At 39.5% G+C, this 20,022-nt stretch overlaps 1 protein-coding gene across 1 annotated transcript; it reads left to right on the top strand.

The window, feature by feature from the left end:
• The first annotated feature begins 15,796 nt into the window (after nucleotides 1–15,796).
• Nucleotides 15,797–19,354, top strand: LOC149403091 (cyclic nucleotide-gated ion channel 1-like). Its single transcript, XM_089609726.1, has 7 exons — nucleotides 15,797–16,205; nucleotides 16,693–16,902; nucleotides 16,981–17,270; nucleotides 17,344–17,455; nucleotides 17,528–17,746; nucleotides 18,411–18,644; nucleotides 18,744–19,354. Exons 1-7 carry the CDS (start codon nucleotides 15,810–15,812, stop codon nucleotides 19,218–19,220), a joined length of 1,938 nt encoding a protein of 645 aa, XP_089465852.1. The 5' UTR covers nucleotides 15,797–15,809; the 3' UTR covers nucleotides 19,221–19,354.
• The last annotated feature ends 668 nt before the right edge of the window (nucleotides 19,355–20,022 follow it).

Genomic DNA, 20,022 nt, shown 5'->3' with positions numbered 1-20,022 from the left:
TTCACTTTCGTTCTCATAGAACCGTTTGAAGATGTGTTTTTTTTTTCTCATTTGAAAAATCTGGAAATTCGTTTAAATATTTATTGTTATTTTGTCAATTTATTGACATTGATGTCAATAAATCTTCAAAGAGTCTAGGAATTTCTTTGAAGATTTACTGACTTTTCTGGATGTCAATAAATAATCAACAAACCCAAAATCTTCAAATGAATTCCCAAAATCTTCAAACGAATTCCCAAAATCTTCAAACGAATTCCCATAATTTTTTAAGAGGTATTGACATTCATGTCAATAAATCTTCAAAAGAATTTCCATATTCTTCAAATGAAAAAACAACAAAAAAATCTCCAAACGGTTCTATGAGAACGCCGTAAAAATTCAACAACTCAAAAACAAACAAAAAAATCTGCCACGCACGAGAGAAGAAGAAGAAGAAGAAGAAGAAGAAGAAAATAGTTAAAGAGGTATATACATAAAATAATTAGTCATACTTTTGGATTAAAATAGAATTATTGAGAATGTCATACTTGTGTAATAATCTGTTTTAATATTGGGGCAATAATTAAAGATAGTAGTCCAACATCATTCTCTTAAAAAATAGCGAAAGTTTCATTTTATTAAAAAAAAATAGTTTACTAGCCCGCAATAAATTAAATTAATTGAAGAGTTAATTTAATTAACTCTTTAGTTAATTTAATTAATGCTGGTTAGTGTACTATTTTTTTTAATTAAATGAAACTTGTACACTTTATTGTTCGGTTTTGTTTCATTATTCATAAGTTGTAACGTCGACACCTTATTTATGTTAATAGTGAAATTCTGATTAGTTGCAAAGGCAAGATGTCGCACACAATGTGTTGACAATGTGTCCGACAACTTGCTTGAACACAGATATGGATAAACAACAAAAGTGCAGTAAACAAAGTACACACGATATGGTTACCCAGTTCGGTGAAACACACCTACATCTGGGGGCACGCTGCCAGTGGAAAGGATTTTCACTATCTTGTAGTCAATAGTACACACAAGGTTATATCTGATTACAATAAACAAATCAATAAAACCTAGAGACTATTACTACCAGTGATCACCTAGACAAGGACTCCCCCTGAATTTGAGCTCCGTCTCAATTCCACTCTTCGAGCAACCTCCTGGCTCGGATGACCTTCAGTCTTCAGTGATACGTGAACCTTCAATCACGAAAAGCACAAGAACCCAACTCTCACATACACTCAATCTGTGGAATAGTGTTTGAGTGAATACACCACTTGAAACCAAAACACACAGCCTCCCAGTCCGCCAGTCTTGCACGTCTAAGAGCTCTGAGTGTTTGATCAAAAGTGTCGAGGCTGCTAAGGGAGAGCGCATGGCTTTTATAGCAGCTGGACAATCCTGGAAGATATCTCGGGTTTCCTTACCCGGCCTCAAGGGAATATCACAAAGTAAAGACTCCATCAAAGTGAATATTTGTGCAATGAAGATAGTAGCGAAGGATATCTTGCAATGAAGGCTCCAGCGAGGCAGATATCTTGTAATGAAGACAGCAGCGAGACAATAACTTAGCAATAAGTCACCAGCGAAGCAATCTGACGAAACTGGAAACTTGCCTGAAAAACTGTCTGCACACACGAGGAAAGATGTCAATCCAGAAGAGGAAACATAACACTCGACATCTTTCCATACCACTTGCACTAAAAAATAAAGCCAACAAAACAACGTAACAACAATCTCCCCCTTTGGCTATTTTTTAGGCAAGCACTTTCCAGGACCAGTTCTCATACAAGCATCATGACCAGAGAGAGTCAAAATAAATGACCTCATGACACCTCTCCCCCTGATTGCCCAAAAAAGATACCAAAGGCAAGGATCGACCAACACAGAGGGAGGAACAACACCCTGAAAAGGGAATGAGAACTAGAAAAACAGCATATCATTCATCAGACAAAAGTACGATAAAGCTGTCTTACAAACCATCCAAACGAAACACATTAGTCTGAAGCACAAAGGAACAGTAGCAAAAGATGTCTTGAAAAGAGAATATTACAGACCAGAAAAGAATCAACCAACAGTATCCTGATCATTCTCAGAGACATAAACATCGTCTTCAGAATCGGAGTCTTCAGCGGCTTCAGAGACATGAGACCCAGCGGCTTGACCTGGCTGAGAAGAGGTAGCAGAGCTCGGGGCAGTAAGGTCTTTGAGAAGAGCTTCACACTTGAATTTCCTGGAGGAGAGAGTCTCGATGGTCTTTTTCAGAATCTCAACCTCTTCAAGAAGTTCCTTCACCACTTTTCTCTAAACATCTTCTGACATGGAACTCAAGTGAAGATTGCTCGCAGATGCGTCAGATGTCTCGTCAGAAGGTATGACAAGATCCTGAACATGTTTCCCTTCAAATAATTTGGGACTGAAGGAAAGGGCACCAGGACGCTTACCCACCACATCTGAACTCCTCAAGATGTTCTTGTTTTGATCAAGCAGAATCCCAGTGATAAGAGAGGGAAAGCCGATGGGAAGCTTTACTGCAAAAGACTTGGTATGTTTTGCCAAGTGATCAAAAACAAAATCACCAAAGTCAAAAGAGGAGCGAGTACCTATCTGAAAAATGAGCCGAGCGAGATCTGCTGTGATGCTGGACCCATGAGAGGAGGGAGCCCAGCTGGCGATGCCAATGCGATACAGGACGGAGTACTTGACAGTAAGCTCGGCAGAGGGCAAAGTTCCCTTTGAAGGCCAGACCTTGGTCTTGTTTCCAGTGATTTCTTGCACGATGATGTCCAGAGAAGGTACTCGATCAGCTGTGATGATCTTCCCACGACCCAAAAACTTGTTGATCACATCAGGAGAGATCTCAAAACAGTGACCTCTGACAAAGACCTTCCTGAACTCTGGGTCTTCTGGAGAAACAAAGGAAGAGGAGAGATTAACAATGAATTCTTTTACCAGCACCGGATAGAACACCCCAATGCCAGTGACCGTCCTCAGCATCTCTGCGTTGTGAAGGAGCTCCATAATGGCATCAATTTTCAGCGCCTCAGTGGATAATTCCTTTTCAGGAAAAATGGCGCGATGGTACACATATCTCCACTTGAGTACACCATCTTCTTTGTGGAAGGAGACGTTATCCATGGGAGTCCCGGGGATATTCTTCGGCAGCTTTTGCCCTCCTACAGACCTCTTATTTCCCAAACCAAGAGGGACAACAGACTCTTCTTCTTCAACCACCTGTTCCTCAACAACAGGAGACAAGGGGGTTTGAGCGGACTTCTTTACGCGTTTCTTAATCATGCCCATCTTTTCCTTTTTCTTTTTCTTGCCTGGGATGGGGACGGCAGAGGTGCTTTCTTCAGGAAACTTCTTCTTCTTCCTCTTTTCTGCCAGAAGAGTGGCTAAGCAGACCTCATCATCTCTCTGAATCTTCTTCTTTAGAGAAGAGAGAATGTCTTCTCCATCGTCCTGGACATGATCCCCCTTCCTCTTATGCCCCAGAGAAGAAGTAGGCACATCTTTCATGACATCTTTATTCAAGCCCATCATGCCACCAATGGCATCCTCAGGAGTAGCCTCATGAACATGAGGAGGAGAATTTCTGTTCCTAGAACTATCAACCGGGATATTAGGAGCATTAGGGTTACCTCGAACACTCTTGTGAGGACTCTCGATGGGGGATCCTCCAGACCTAACATCTTCTTCGCGATCAGCTTTGTCTTGTCTCTTATCTGAGGAGGAACTGCTGGAGCTTGCTTCTCCAGTGATGTCGGCGATGGACAGAGCAGCTTTCTTCAGAATTGCGCTTCTGGCTGCAGAGAGAGATGGGTTCTGAGGTGGTACTGATGACCCGGCGATCGCACCTCCGGCCTGACAATCGGCGCGTATGCTGGGTTTCAGACCACGAACCCTAACTCCATGCATGTTGCTCTCTGCACCAGGCTTTCTTGTCCCGACACTCTTCTTCCTCATTGTGGCTTTCTCTTTTCCAGAAGGAGTAGTGGTACTGATCCCGCTTCTTGTACCCACCATTTTGGAAATAAAAATAAGGACACTGCCACACAGATAACTGTCAAAAGAGGTAAGAAAGGAAAAATGGGAAACAAAGCTTAAGAGCGCCGAAGAAAAATGGGAAATTTCGAAATTCAAACAAGAAATAACTTCCCCTTCTTTCTCGGGAGAGTAACCGTCTGCATGAGTGCGAACAAGGCATGGAGAAAAACGACGTCGCGACTTCAAGTGGGCCTTGTTCGTTCCTAGGCCCAGAGAGACAACAATTGGCATTTTAGCCCGGCAAACCAGTCGAATGGGCCAACCAGATACATGGGCCCATGAGAGAAAAAACACAACAGTAACACGAACAAGAATCAGCGAAGGATTAGCACATAAGTTAAGACCAAAAAATCCTCCGATAAACAGTAATTGCTATTGATCAATAACGCATAACCCAAGGGAAGATCTCGAATAAAATGATGTCTGATCTCAATATGCTTGGTCTTACTGTGTTGAACTGGATTCTTTGAGATGTTGATGGCGCTAATGTTGTCGCAGAATAATGTCATGACATCTTGTCCAACATCATATTCAGCGAGCATCTGCTTCATCCAGAGGAGCTGAGTGCAACTACTCCTAGCAGCGATGTATTCAGCCTCAGCTGTGGACAAGTAAACACAGTTTTGCTTCTTGCTGAACCATGAGATGAGATTGTTTCCAAGATAGAAACATCCTCCAGAAGTACTCTTTCGATCAACCGTGCTACCTGCCCAGTCAGCATCACAGTATCCCACAAGCGTAGAAGAAGTATCATAGGTATACAGTAAGCCAAAGTTAGCAGTTCCTGAGATGTACCTTATGATTCGCTTAGCTTGAGCCAGATGACTAGCTTTGGGATTGGCTTGGTAGGGCGCACATACACCTACTGAGTAGGCTATGTCAGGTCGGCTGGCAGTGAGGTAAAGAAGGCTGCCAATAATACTCCTGTAGAGACTTTGATCAACAGATTCTCCATGCTCATCCTTAGTGAGTTTGTGAGTAGCGGCAGGGGTCCGCTTGTGAGAAGATTTTTCCAGGCCAAACTTCTTCACCAAGTTTTTGGCATACTTACTTTGGGAAATGAAGATACCATCACTCATTTGTTTGATCTGAAAGCCCAGAAAGTAGTTTAACTCGCCGACCATACTCATCTCAAACTCTGACTGCATTTGTCGAACAAAAAGGTCCACCATCTTGTTAGACATTCCTCCAAAGACGATGTCGTCAACATAGATCTGAGCTATCATGAGATTGCCATTCTCTTTTTTCACGAACAAAGTCTTGTCAACGCCACCTCGGGTATAACCATTCTGCACAAGAAATTGGGTCAGTCTCTCATACCACGCACGAGGAGCCTGCTTAAGGCCATAGAGAGCTTTTCTGAGTTTGTAGACATGTAGTGGAGAGCTGGGATCTGTAAACCCTTTTGGTTGAGCTACATAGACTTCCTCATTTAGGTACCCATTGAGGAAAGCACTCTTAACATCCATCTGATAGAGCTTGAATTGCAGGTGACATGAGATGCCAAGCAGAAGTCTGATAGCTTCAAGTCTCGCAACAGGGGCAAAGGTTTCATCAAAATCTACGCCTTCCACCTGTGAATAGCCCTGCGCCACAAGTCTAGCTTTGTTCCGAGTTATATTACCGTGTTCATCAGATTTATTCTTAAAAATCCACTTAGTTCCAATGACATTCACATTGTCAGGTTTAGGAACCAGCTCCCAGACCTCGTTTCTTTCAAACTGGACCAGTTCTTCTTGCATAGCATTAACCCAGTATTCATCATCAATAGCCTCATTAACATTTTTTGGTTCAATCTTAGAGACAAAGCAAAGATTACCAATCATTTCCCGGTAGTTAACAGGAGGCTTTGGACGAGTCTTTATATCTTCACTGATTTCGCCAATCACCTCATGAGCCGGATGATTTTTCTGAATTCTTCGGGAATGAATTCTCTGTTCAGTCTCAGGAGGGGATCCTTCATCTGGAACAATGTCGCTAACTTTGTCATCAGCATTAGTCCTGACATTTGGATTTCCAGTGGAGATGTCGTCCAAGGGGTTATCAGCATCTGTCCTGACATCTGTGTTACTAGGAAAAACTTCATCCTCATCATTAGGGCTGTTAGTAACATCATGATCATCATTTATCACCACATTTATCGATTCCATCATAGTCTTAGTGCGTTTGTTAAAAACACGGTATGCACGACTATTTCTAGAGTATCCAAGAAATATACCTTCATCACTTTTCGGGTCAAATTTACGCCGAGGATCTCTGTCAGCAAGAATATAACAGACAGAACCAAAGACATGAAAGTATTTCACATTTGGCTTTCTCTCCCTCCATATTTCATAATGAGTGCTGGAAGTACCTGGACGAATAGTAACTCTATTGTGAATATGGCAGGCAGTGTTGAGAGCTTCAGCCCAGAAATGTGGTGGAATATCCTTGGCCAACATCATCACTCTAGCCATCTCTTGGAGGGTTCGATTTTTCCTTTCAACAATTCCATTTTGTTGTGGTGTGATAGGAGCAGAGAACTCATGTGCTATCCCTTCTTCAGTACAAAACTTAGCAAAGCTCATGTTCTCAAATTCCCTCCCATGATCACTCCGGATTCTGATCACTTTGCATATGCTCTCTCCTTTTTCTCTCTGAACCTTCTTACATAGATCTTCAAAAACAGCAAAAGTGTCAGATTTCTCACCAATAAAATCAACCCAAGTGTACCTGGAGTAGTCATCCACACAGACGAACACATATCTCTTCCCTCCAAGGCTCTCGACCTGCATCGGTCCCATCAGGTCCATGTGGAGAAGTTCCAGAACACGAGATGTGGTAAGATGTTGCACCATCTTGTGGGACTTCTTGACCTGTTTCCCAATTTGGCACTCACCACAAATTTTTCCTTCGACAATCTTCAGGTTTGGGACACCGATGATGGCTTTCTCAGAGACAATTTTCTGCATGCTTCTGAGATTTAGATGACCAAGCTTTTGATGCCATAGCTTGGTTTCGTCAACTTTGGTTAAGAAACAATTGCTGGTTGGTACGGGAGACCACATATAGCAGTTGTCACGAGATCTGTTTCCTCGTATAAGTTCATCCTGTTCTTCATTAATCACCACACACTTATCACTAGTAAAGTTGACATGCAAATTCAGATCACAAAGCTGACTAATACTAATAAGATTAGCAGTAAGTCCTTCTACCAACAAAGCCTCAGTCAGACAAGACATACCAGGATAGTTTAATTGACCTTTACCCACAATTTTGGCTTTTACTCCATCTCCAAAGGTAACATGGCAGTTGGAATAAGGTTTCACGTTGGTCAGGAAGGTGTGATCACCAGTCATGTGGCGAGAGCAGCCACTGTCGAAATACCAGTCATTCCCGATGGATGCACTCAGAGACGTGTAGGCTATATTGGCACGATATGAGGCATTTTTCACTCTCCATTCTAGCCGAGTAGCTGGTTGTTGATGAGATGAGACATTCCTGTGGATGGACCTGTGCTGACGGACATTCCTCCCATACAATCGATAGCAAAAAGGACGGATATGTCCCTTCCTACCACAATAATGGCATACCCAACGAGGTCTGTTGACAGGAGACCTGGTTGGTCCAAATTGATGATGTCGAGAAAAGTCATGAGACTTGTTGTTACCAGATGGTTGATGCATGTTTCGCGACATCTGGTTAGTCTGCTTTTGAGGAACGAACGTAGTCTGGGATGATGAAGCTCCATGGGTATATCCAAGCCCCTTCATGTTCTTCGCAGGTTTGCCGATGGTGAGGATTTTGTCAAGGCTGTCAGTCCCAGAATTCAGCATTCTGACAGTTTTAGTCATGTGCTCGAGTTCGCCATTCAGTCGACTGACTTCCTTCTTCAGATCCACAATAGTCTCCAGGAGCCTTGCCTTATCTTCAGTCAGGGTAAGGATAAGAGCACTCTGTTTGTCTAGAATCTGGGATTCCTCAACCCATTTGGTGTGTAGGGTATTGTATGCTTCATTCATAGCATCGTCAGATAGTTCTTCATCTAGAACATATTTCTGAGAGCATTCACCAAATTCATTAGTAGACTCATGAGTATGGACAGAGGCAGTAAATGCTACAAAGTTACTTATCTGATCTGAGTCATTCTCTTCATCTTCTTCATCCGAAAGAGTAGCGTTGTATCCCTTTTTCTGTTTCTTGAGGAAGTTGGGACACTCTTTTTGAATATGTCCAAAACCTTCACATTCGTGGCACTGAATGCCTTTGCCTTTCCCAGATCGTTCACCACTTTTACTATTCCTGTGAGGATAGGTGTTTTTCTGGAATCGTTGTTGGAAATTGTCCTTGACATCTTGTGAGACATTTTTCCCATTCATCTGGTTGAGTCTTTTCATGACCCTGCCATAGTTTTTTTGCAAGCATAGCAATAGTATCGTCAATATCATTGTCAGAGTCTGAATATACCTGATCCCTTGGTTCATGAATAGAACTTTTGAGGGCCATTCCTCGTTGTTTCTTTTCCACCTTAGGAAGAGAGAGCTCAAACGTCATGAGAGATCCCATCAGCTCGTCGAACTTCAACGTCTTTAGGTCATGAACTTCCTCAATGGCCGTGATTTTCATTTTGAACCTAGAGCTCAAAGCTCTCAGGGTTTTTCGAACAAGATCTTCATCTGTCATTGGTTTCCCGAGAGAATATGATTCATTGGCGAGATCACGAATGTGAACGTTGAACTCAGCGACTGTTTCATCCTCGAGCATCGTGAGGGCTTCAAAATTGGTTGTGAGGTACTGAAGTTTTTGTTCACGGACCTTTGTAGTTCCCTCATAGGCAACAGCGAGGATTTCCCAGGCCTCTTTGGCAGTAGTGCAAGTATTTATCAACCTGAAAACATCTTTATCGACACCGTTAAATATAGCATTGAGAGCACGGGAGTTACCAAGGGCCGCCTCATCTTCAGTGGGGGTCCAGTCCTTTTCGGGCTTTGTGCCAGTACGGGCTCCTTTGTCATCAGTAGTCATAGGAGCTTCCCACCCATGTATCACAGCTTTCCATGTTCGGCTATCAAGGGACTACAAGAAAGCGGTCATGCGTGCCTTCCAATATCCATAGTTGGTTCCGTCGAGTACTGGAGGGCGATTGACAGAACCTCCTTCTCGGGAACTATCCATAATAGGCAATCAGAAAGAAAATACAGGAAACCACCTAAGAGATCAAGGTGCCTGCTCTGATACCAATTGAAATTCTGATTACTTGCAAAGGCAAGATGTCGCACACAATGTGTTGACAATGTGTCCGACAACTTGCTTGAACACAAATATGGATAAACAACAAAAGTGCAGTAAACAAAGTACACACGATATGGTTACCCAGTTCGGTGAAACACACCTACATCTGGGGGCACGCTGCCAGTGGAAAGGATTTTCACTATCTTGTAGTCAATAGTACACACAAGGTTATATCTGATTACAATCAACAAATCAATAAAACCTAGAGACTATTACTACCAGTGATCACCTAGACAGGGACTCCCCCTGAATTTGAGCTCCATCTCAATTCCACTCTTCGAGCAACCTCCTGGCTCGGATGACCTTCAGTCTTCAGTGATACGTGAACCTTCAATCACGAAAAGCACAAGAACCCAACTCTCACATACACTCAATCTGTGGAATAGTGTTTGAGAGAATACACCACTTGAAACCAAAACACACAGCCCCCCAGTCCGCCGGTCTTGCACGTCTAAGAGCTCTGAGTGTTTGATCAAAAGTGTCGAGGCTGCTAAGGGAGAGCGCATGGCTTTTATAGCAGCTGGAAAATCCTGGAAGATATCTCGGGTTTCCTTACCCGGCCTCAAGGGAATATCACAAAGTAAAGACTCCATCAAAGTGAATATTCGTGCAATGAAGATAGCAGCGAAGGATATCTTGCAATGAAGGCTCCAGCGAGGCAGATATCTTGTAATGAAGACAGCAGCGAGTCAATAACTTAGCAATAAGTCACCAGCGAAGCAATCTGACGAAACTGGAAACTTGCCTGAAAAACTGTCTGCACACACGAGGAAAGATGTCAATCCAGAAGAGAAAACATAACACTCGACATCTTTCCATACCACTTGCACTAAAAAATAAAACCAACAAAACAACGTAACAACAAATAGGTAATCTGCGTGAAATTTGCATGTATATCTAGATTCAATATTTATCAAAATTTATCATTATCTATAATGTGCTACAAAATTAACCATTATTATATGTTAAACTGTGGGTCAAGTATTCATTATGTACCGAAATTAATCACTACAAATGTTAATGCGTTTTTTTTTTTTCAACATTCACGAGACACGTGTCGGGGTGCGAGTTTGCGACGTGTATCGATCTTGGGTTGCAGACATCAAATCTCTTATGGCTCCGAATGGATCGTAACGGGTCGGGGATATCTCGTGACGTTACGACAGTGGTGGAGACCTTAAGGAACTCGACGTGGGTGGTGTGGTTTGCCATGATCTTCATTTTCCTTAGCTAAAATAGAAGACACAAATGGTGATATATAATGGAATGTTCCTCTTACTAAGTGAAGAACATGAGAATTGGGTTTCCCAAGTTCTTGGACACCTTTTTAGAGGGAATATAATGTGACATAATTTCATCCTTTGTTTGTGAAAAGAAATATGAGAAAGAGAGAATAATTCTTCTTCCATTCTAGAGAGAAAGGAAGTAGATAATTCATCTTTTGTATTTTTCTAAATCAAATGTGAGAGATGTGGAGTAACTCTAACATTATTTTGCGGGTATGCGTTGGGTTAATTTTTAGAGAGAGAGAGAGAGAGAAGTTGTGGTATTTTTCTTCTCTTAGAATTGGTTGTGTAGCGACTCGAAATCTTAAGATTAATTTTGTAAATTAAGTTAATCAAAAGGACGAAAAAATTATGTAAATTAATTTTCTGAGAATTATTTCCAGTATTTTGGAGTGGAGTAATAAGTTTATCGAATTAATTTGAAATATATTAAGGTAAGGAGAAATCTCGGAATAAAATAAAGGATTTATTGAATTCGTTTCGAATAATAAATTAATTCCGAGGAAATGTTCCAGAAATTAATTTATGAAAATAAATTCTCAAGGATGAGAATTATTTCCGAGAAACCTTAATTATATTTGAAATAATCGAGAACGAACGAGAAAATTATCGGTTTGAATCATTTAATTAAAAGTTCGATCGGTTATGGTTGAAGTCACAAAATTTTGTGACAAAGACGTGATTGTAAGGTTTTCTGGACTCAATTGAAAAAAAAAAACTTGAGTTGGTGTTGGTTTACAAGCGGTGGAGTTAAGAGGGAGTTAATGAGCAAATACCCGATTCTCGTTTAAATATAAAATGGTATATTTTTATTTCCCTTTTTTCTTTCTTCCTTTCCTTTCTCCCGATCCTTCTTTTCTCTTCTTCTCCTTCCATTGCCGCGCCAACCTGCAAAAGAAAACAGAGAAAGAAAAAAAAAGCAACACCACCGAGAAACACCATCGGCCATCACCGTCCCTTCCTCTTCTTCTCCATCTTCTTCTCGTTACCTTCCTCCTTGCGCTCGGCCGCCAGCCTCAACACTGAGCCACCTAAACTATAGAAATTGTAAATTAGCCAACATTTGGTAAATACTTTGTATATAGCCAACTTGCATATGTGACAGTCTATTAACTACCTTTTTTACATGTTTGACTGAGTTATATAAGTCTTTTACTAATCTATTAATAAGTTAACTTGGCTATTTACAAGAAATTAACCAAAGGTGAGCTATATCACAATTCACTATAACAGTGTGGCTATATAACTTAATAACTCATGAAAATAATAATAATAATAATAAATGAGCTTATTATTTCACGAAGCTCGTTTATGGGTTTTAAAAATTAAATCTCGACTTTGCTTTAACGGTTAATATCTCAGTTACTCAAGCGTCGCGATAAGAAGTTTGAATACTTTCCTTGAAATTCATAAAAGAAAAGAAACGATAATGTTTTGTTAGGAATTATTTTATAGTCTCATTTTGGATATATGAAATTAGATTTATTCAAAGAAGAACAAGCTTGCTTACTAAGATTAACTTCTCGAGTTTTAAGTTTGAACGTAGTTTTTCATTCGAGTTTACACGTTCTTGAATAGTTTGAAGTTTTGTTCCGAGGACTTGGTTTCCTTATAATTGGATATGTCTTTGGGTTTTACGATTATTCAATCGTACGTTTGAGTTGAAGTATTGTGGATTACTCATAGAATTTTGATTCAAGATCAGTTTGATTTACCGTGATAGGATTCAAGACCGTAAGTCGTTGAGAGGATTCACGAAGTAAGTGAACGTCTGGATTCTTAGTTTTAGTGAACATTCAGGTTCATAGGACGAGCTAACATCCCGTGGAAGAGAGACATAGACGCTTACTCTCGAGGTAGGTTATTATAACCCTTCTCTCCTGATTTTATGGTTTGGCCTCAAGTATATATTATTTTCGAAATGAAAATGTTTGTGAATATGCCACGTAACCTAGAACCGTTTTTAGAAAATGTGACGGAACTTCAACTCGGGATATCCGATTATGAAGTTGAGAATATTTTTGATATTATATATATATATATATATATATATCCCGTATTTACGAAAGAAAAGTTTCGTATATCCTGGATAAGCAGGTTTCACACACACATGTATACGGTGCGGAGAGTGCACCTTGCTCTAATCAGAGGACTGCCACGGGTTAAGTTGGCAGGCGGCTCAGGAGATAGTACACGTTTAGATGTATCTAGAGACATGTTTTAAATTTATGTCATTTACATTTCTGCAATTTACATTTCTGCAAGGTATACTTGTACGTGTATGGTAATTTACACGTGACAATAATATTAGTATTATAAAGTAAGTATTATTTTTGAAAATCTTTTTAAAAATCAAACCATTACTATAGCACATACTGGGCCTCAGGCTCACCCCGTATTTCCTCAAAATTTTCTTATAATCAGGAAACGAGAAAAAGGGTTAGGACGACCTCGGAGTTTAAAGTCCTCAAGTTTTTTTGAAGTTTCACTTTCAGTAACTAGCAGGTCTGTATACAAGCTTTCGCTAATAAAAGTTTGTTATATTTTCGCATTCTGTTTTGTTTATCTTTGAATCTGTAAAGTGAATGACTGAGTATGCACTGTGGGATGTTTAGTTACTCGCTTAGTGTTTTGTAAATTATGTTTAATATCGCTAATCTTCGCTTAGTTCACGTCTCGGTTCTCGGGACGTGACAGGTTATTCTTTCTTCTACATCATGGATGATATTTATAGGGAGAGTTGAACATTGACTTATCTCAAATGGTGGTTTAACATTGTGGGAACATTAGGGGCTCAGCGCCGTTAGAGGCTCTGCCTTCAGAGCCATTTATAGCTCAGCCTCCAAAGTCGTTTTACGTCTCAGCCTTCAAAGTCACTTGTGTGAACGTTTAGGGCTCAGAGCCGTTAGAGGCTCTGCCTTTAGAGCTATTTTTGGCTCAGCTTCTAGAGCTGTTTTGCAGCTCGGCCTTTAGATTCGTTTGTGGGAACGTTTGGGGCTCAAAGCCGTTAGAGGCTCTGCCTTCAAAGCCATTTATGGCTCAGCCTCCAGTGCCGCTTTGCGGCTCAGCCTTCAGAGTCGCTTGTAGGAACATTTGGGGCTCAAAGCCGTTAGAGGCTCTGCCTTCAGAGCTATTTCTGGCTCAGCCTCCAAAGTCGTTTTACGGCTCAGACTTCAGAGTCACTTGTGTGAACGTTTGGGACTCAGAGCCGTTAGAAGCTCTGCCTTCAGAGCCATTTGTGGTTCATCTTCTATTAGGGGTGTACAAAAATTGACCGAAAATTGGTTAAACCGATAACCGAACCGATCCGGAACCGAAATTCGGTGCCACATCATCAAACCAAAAATTCGGTTCGGTTAACCGAAACCGAATTTAAGAATTGGTTCGGTTATCGGTTTTGAAAATCTAAAAAATCGGTTATCGGTTATTTAACCGATTTTTTTTTATCCGGTTTTGAAACCGGATAACCAGTTTTAAAATTGGATAACCGATTTTAATCGGTTAATCGATTTGAACCGGATAATCGATTTGAATAATTGCAACATCTTTAAAACTGGTTAACTAGTTTTGAAATCGGTTAACCAGTTTCAAGACTGGTTAACCAGTTTTAAAACGGTTATAAAACCGATTATCGGTTTTACAAAACCGGTTAACCGAATTTTCGATTAACCGATTTTCGGTTTTGGACCAATTCGGTTCGGTCATTGGTCCAAAATTTTCAAAACTGAAAATTCAGTTTCGGTTTTCAGATTGGTCCAAAACCGAATCGAATCGAACTTATTTCACCCCTAGCTTCTAGAGCTGTTTTGCAGCTCAGCCTTCAGAGTCGCTGTGGGAACGTTTGGGGCTCAATGCCGTTAGAGGCTCTTCCTTCAAAGCCATTTATGGCTCAGCCTCCAGTGCCGCTTTGCGGCTTAGCCTTCAAAGCCGCTTGTGGGAACGTTTGGGGCTCAGAGCCGTTAGAGGCTCTGCCTTCAGCGCCATTTGTGGCTCAGCCTCCAGAGCTGTTTTGCGGCTCAGACTTCAGAGCCGTTTGCTTGTCGTTTTTTTTTATTAGGAGTATCATTTTTCAAGTGTGAAAAATAACGGCATAACAACAAAAATATAAAATAACTACAACATTTTGGTTTTTTTATGATGGTTTGAAGAGAGAGAGAGAGAGAGAGAGAGAGAGAGAGAGAGAGAGAGAGAGAGAGAGAGAGAGAGAGAGAGAGAGAGAGAGAGAGAGAGAGAGAGAGAGAGTAATAATTAATAATTAATAACTAATTGCTAAAAACGTGTGATATGATGAATTATTTTTCACTTTAGTTATTATTAAGTAGTTGTATTTCATTTCTAATTCGTCCAATTTCATTTTTATTAATTTATTTTGAAAATGTAGACTAGTAACCATATATAAGCGTATATTGTGACCTTTATTCGATTGCAATATTAACTAAATAATGACTAAATTATAAATAAATAAATAAATAAACAATATTTCCGAATGACTAATTTACTAGTGGCCTATTTTGTTAGCTGAAACATATTTAGAATCATTCAAATTAAATTAAGACAGAGTACGGAAGAATGTTTGGTGTCCATTTGCATTTTGTTTCACTAATCATGCAAATAAATACTGTGTAGGCTTTAAAAGTATATTTAGATCGGATACTTATAATAAAATACGGAATATATTAACACAATAATATTACGTTATAAAAAAAATTGTGACAATAAATTTTATCGAGACCGATCAATATCTACGTCTTGCTCACAAACTAGAGTTCAATAGAGTTTTATTTTTTTCTTCGCTCGCACCCACTGTTTCTCTATACCGTCGTTCTCTATCCCATGGTTTCTTTTTGTTTTACAAAGTTATATATCAAAACAAAAATCCAAAAGAAACGAAAAATAAACAATTGTGGGTCTACGAATTTTAAATTAGTTTGTTCAAGTGGGACTTGAAAAAAGACAAAAGACAAATACAGAATATAAACGTTGAATATTCCTCTCATTTGTGTTTCGAGGTTGGTTCTTGAACGACGGCTACTCAATATTGATTGCGACTTAAAAAAAATCCTGTTTTTATTTATTTCTTTTCTCTTACGGCTATATATATGTGTTACGAACTTGGTTTGTCCAGCAAGAAAGCCAACTCATTGTGTTCGAGCAAAAGTACTTACTATAATCTCATTTCATATATAGGCTATCTAGCTAGAAGCAACAGCCATGACTGCATTCACTAGTTCACGTAAGGAAGAAGAAGAAGAAGAAGATTCTAGAAACTCGAAGAAGCTCGCGAAGCTGGTGAACCCGTGGAATTGGTATCCACACACGTGGAACAAGGTATTCCTGGCCACGTGCGTGTTGGGGCTGATCATCGACCCGCTATTCCTCTACGTTCCGATCATAAACACCGAGAAGAAATGCCTGGCCGTGGACGATCGCATGAGACACGTCGCTCTCGTTCTCCGAACCCTGACCGACATATATTCGCTGCTTCACATATATATGCGCCTTCGAAACGCCTGGAAGATGGCCGACAACCTCAGACTGTCGCTCTTTTCGGGGCTTCCGTGGTTCCACCTGCTCGTCAACATCTTAGCCCTTCTTCCCATCCCTCAGGTCAGCCCTTATATATATACATTTCTCAAAATGTTGTTGAGTAATTTTTTAGTAAATGAAAAATATTATTACTCTCTTTTATTACACTCGAAAGAGGAATACCGCTATAGTAGGGTTGTTGTATTTAGTGGCGGAGCCGGAATTTGAAGTTTTGAGCTTAGCAACAGCGTATAAAAAAGAATGAAAATGTTATAATTTTTGGACAATTAAGCTAGTAGTCCAATAATTTACCATGTTTTTAAAAAATAGTCAAAATTTCATTTTATTAAAAAAAAATAGTCCACCAATCCGAAATATAAGTTAAATTTAGTCAAAGGTTAATTAACTCGACATATTTTTTTAAAAAATTTAATCATTTTAAGCGGTCAAATTTAATCTTTAGTCATTTCTAATAATAAAATAAATTATGTTAGAATTAACCTTTGGCTATTTTTAACCGATTAAAAAACTTTTCGAGTTAACCTTAAAGTAAGGTTTTCACCCGCAGATCGTAGTGGGATACTTTCCGAAGTTTGCCGAATCAAGATACCTCCCGACGAGGTGGATTTTGAATTCAATTCTTATCTTGCAATATGTCCCGCGACTCATTCGAGTGTATTTATCGGCCAAAGAGCTCGGGAGGGGTCTCGACTCGCTGGCTCGCCACGTGTGGGTCCGCGCAACTTTCTTCTTTATGCATTACATCATTGGTGCCCATGTAAGTCTGCAACTACAAATATGATTTTGATCTTGTTAATAGTTACAAATGGCTAAATTGCTAAATTCTGTGTTTTAGGTATTCGGGGCAATTTGGTACTTTAACTCAGTATTCCGAGAGACAACGTGTTGGCACCAGGCATGCGGAGAAAGGCCGATATGCGATAAACAGCCTTCTTTCAACTGCGAATCGCCGACTCTGATAAGAAACATGACGTACTTGAAAAACTTTTGCTCCGTTGACCCGAAAAACTCCTCCGCCTTTGACTTTGGAATCTTCTCCGATGCTGTGGAGTCGGGTATTCTCCAGCAATATGATTTCCCCTCCAAATTCGCTCGCAGCTTTTGGTGGGGTTTGTCAAATCTCAGGTAAATACATACATACTTCCACTTTCTTTTCTATTTTTAGTTTTCTTATGTTTATGATTTGTTTTTTGGGCAGCTCGTTTGGGCAGAACCTCGAGACGACAAGCAATGCGTATGAGAACCTGTTTGCAATTCTCATCTCAATCACGGGATTGCTTTTGTTCTTATACCTCATCGGAAATCTACAGGTTCATTCATCTACTACACACTCACTCTCTCTTAACACATAAACATGGTCTGAAAAATTGTTGTTATCGCAGACGTACATGCAATTGGCGACCACAAAATCAGAGGAAGCAAGAAAGAAGATCAGCGTCAAGCTCCCCGAAATCAACTCCTTTCTGGCGAGCCACAATCTTCCGCCTCATAAGAAGAAAGTTGTGATTCAATACCTTCAACACGCCATCAAAAACGACAATGACTTCGACGTTAAGAGCCTCTTGGCTCTTCTTGAAGAGCGCGGTGACAACGACAGCGAGGTTTGATTCATGTTATCATTATTACAAAAAACAGAGACATTAAAAATTAAATAAAAGTCCAACTTGGATTTCTTCTATAACTCACATACCGTGTATTTTTAATTAATAACCACAAAATGTGGTCCACAGTTAATTAATAATATACAATGTTTAATTAACATAAATCACGAGAAGTATGTCTCTCAACTGGTTTAAATATAATCGTCTCGTAAATATTTTTGTGCAGATACCAAGTTCATTAAAAATGATGCTCTGGATCATGTCATGCACTTTTTTAGACTTGATCTTGAGACGGAATAAGTATTTATTTAAGTTATAAAAACGGGTGCATTAGATATATAGTATTATTTACATATCTAGTTTGCTATTTAGTCAACTTTTAGTAAGTTTTTGATAAATAGTCATTAGCTATTATTTACAAGGTCAAAAAACTTAACTGCAACAACAAAAAAGAAAAGAAAATATGTAAATACAACTAGTATAAGGCTATTTACCTAATATTTACTGAAAGCTGGTTAAACAGCAATTGCGAAAGTCTAAGTGAGTTAGTTTCCTTTTTTTGTATAAAAATTGTGGATATTAACTTAATTTATCCAAATTTCTTCTTTTTACCATTAATTACAAGAAAGTTTAATCGCTCATTTGTATGGAAACTTTTTATCAGAACTTTTCGTCGTGGGTGACCAAGATTATGAATGTGAAGAGACGCGACGGAAACACTGAGCTTTGGATTAAAAAAAATGAGATTGAGGCCGACAAGAAGAAGAAGATCTTGCGATATGTAGGGCTGAGATTGGCTGAAGGAAAAGACATTGACGTCGAAAATCTCATGTCGATTCTTCCCACCGAACTTGGATTGTCAATCAAGAAATTCCTCTGCTTCCCAATCTTGAAAAAGGTTTTTTTCGTTATTTATTTATTATTATTATTTTTTAGTTTCTTGGCTACATGGTCAACTTAGCGTTACCTTAATAATCTTCTCTTTCTTATTTTTTAGGTTCCGATTCTAGAAAACATGGACGATCACATGTACCAGATTATATCCATATACGCAAAGCCGGCGGTATATGCGGAGAAGAGCTACGTGATTCGCAAAGAAGAGCCCGTTGATTTCTTGTTGCTTGTGACACAAGGCATCTTGTGGAGCCTCGGGAGCGAGACTTCTCCGACGAAGCGAATTCAAAAGGAGGATTTCTGGGGAGAAGAGCTGTTGGAGTGGAGGCTGAGAACGACTTCGTACTCGGAATTTCCGGTTTCGAAATCGAACCTCAAATGTCACACGAAAGTCGAGGGTTTCGCTTTAATGGCCGTGGATTTGGAGCGCGTGTTGACAAATTGCTGGACAAAGTTCCCGATGTCGGAGGGATTGAAGCCCTTTGCGGCGGTTTCCTTGCAGAAGGGGTTTCGTCGCTTTGTTCGCAACAAAAAGGCTATGGAAAACAATAAACTTTCCATTGTTACCAGTTACACCTAAGACTATATAGATTCTATATATATTGAAATAGGGAATCTGTTTTCATTTGATATAGATTGTGTTTTAAGAAATTATATGTGCTCGTTTTTTTTATTTGGTTTGTGATTTTGTTTGAAAGAAAACTAATGCTAGACCCTGTTTAGAAATTTTCTTGAGTGTTTGTGCTATAACTTTTTTTTTTTTTTTTTTTGTGAAATTTCAATACTCGTTAACCCAGTTTAGAAAAGTACAAAAAAAATTAAAATTAACCACTCAAAAATCTAAATATAACTTAAAAACTACAATATAGTCAAAATATAATGTTACAACACAAATAATTTAAATGAATTTAACGGGTTGTAATGTATCTAATTTATAAAAAAAATATATTAAAAAATTAAAAAAAATCATTATAATGAGTCGGGCTAACGGGTCGGGTAAAAGTTTCCTAGATTTGTACCTTTTTAAATGTTAAACGGGTATTATCCGTTAACCCGTTTCGAACAGGTATTACCCGATCTGTTTCGAAGGGATAACGGGCGAAAAAATGAGTATCGGTTGATAATGTCATCCCTACTCTGTATCGATCTTAGCCGGTGAATATAAGTCGGTATCTTATCTTGCTCATTGAATACACAGAATGGATTTAGAAAGCCCTAAAAGACACCCATAAAGATATAAAAAAAAAAAAAAAAAAAAAAAAAAAACACACACACACATGTACCAAACAATCATCAAACAAAATAGTCATTAGAAAGTAGAAACTACTGAGCAGTAATAAGCATCATCGACCGCTGTATGCCCTCACATTAGGTGGGACCCA

Source organism: Urtica dioica, chromosome 3 (assembly GCF_054948205.1).
Source record: "Urtica dioica subsp. dioica isolate 48M chromosome 3, U.dioica_male_clone48M_v1_H2, whole genome shotgun sequence".
Taxonomy (NCBI): domain Eukaryota; kingdom Viridiplantae; phylum Streptophyta; class Magnoliopsida; order Rosales; family Urticaceae; genus Urtica; species Urtica dioica.
Note: the sequence above shows the minus strand (reverse complement) of the source record. Positions and strands in the feature narration are given on the sequence as shown.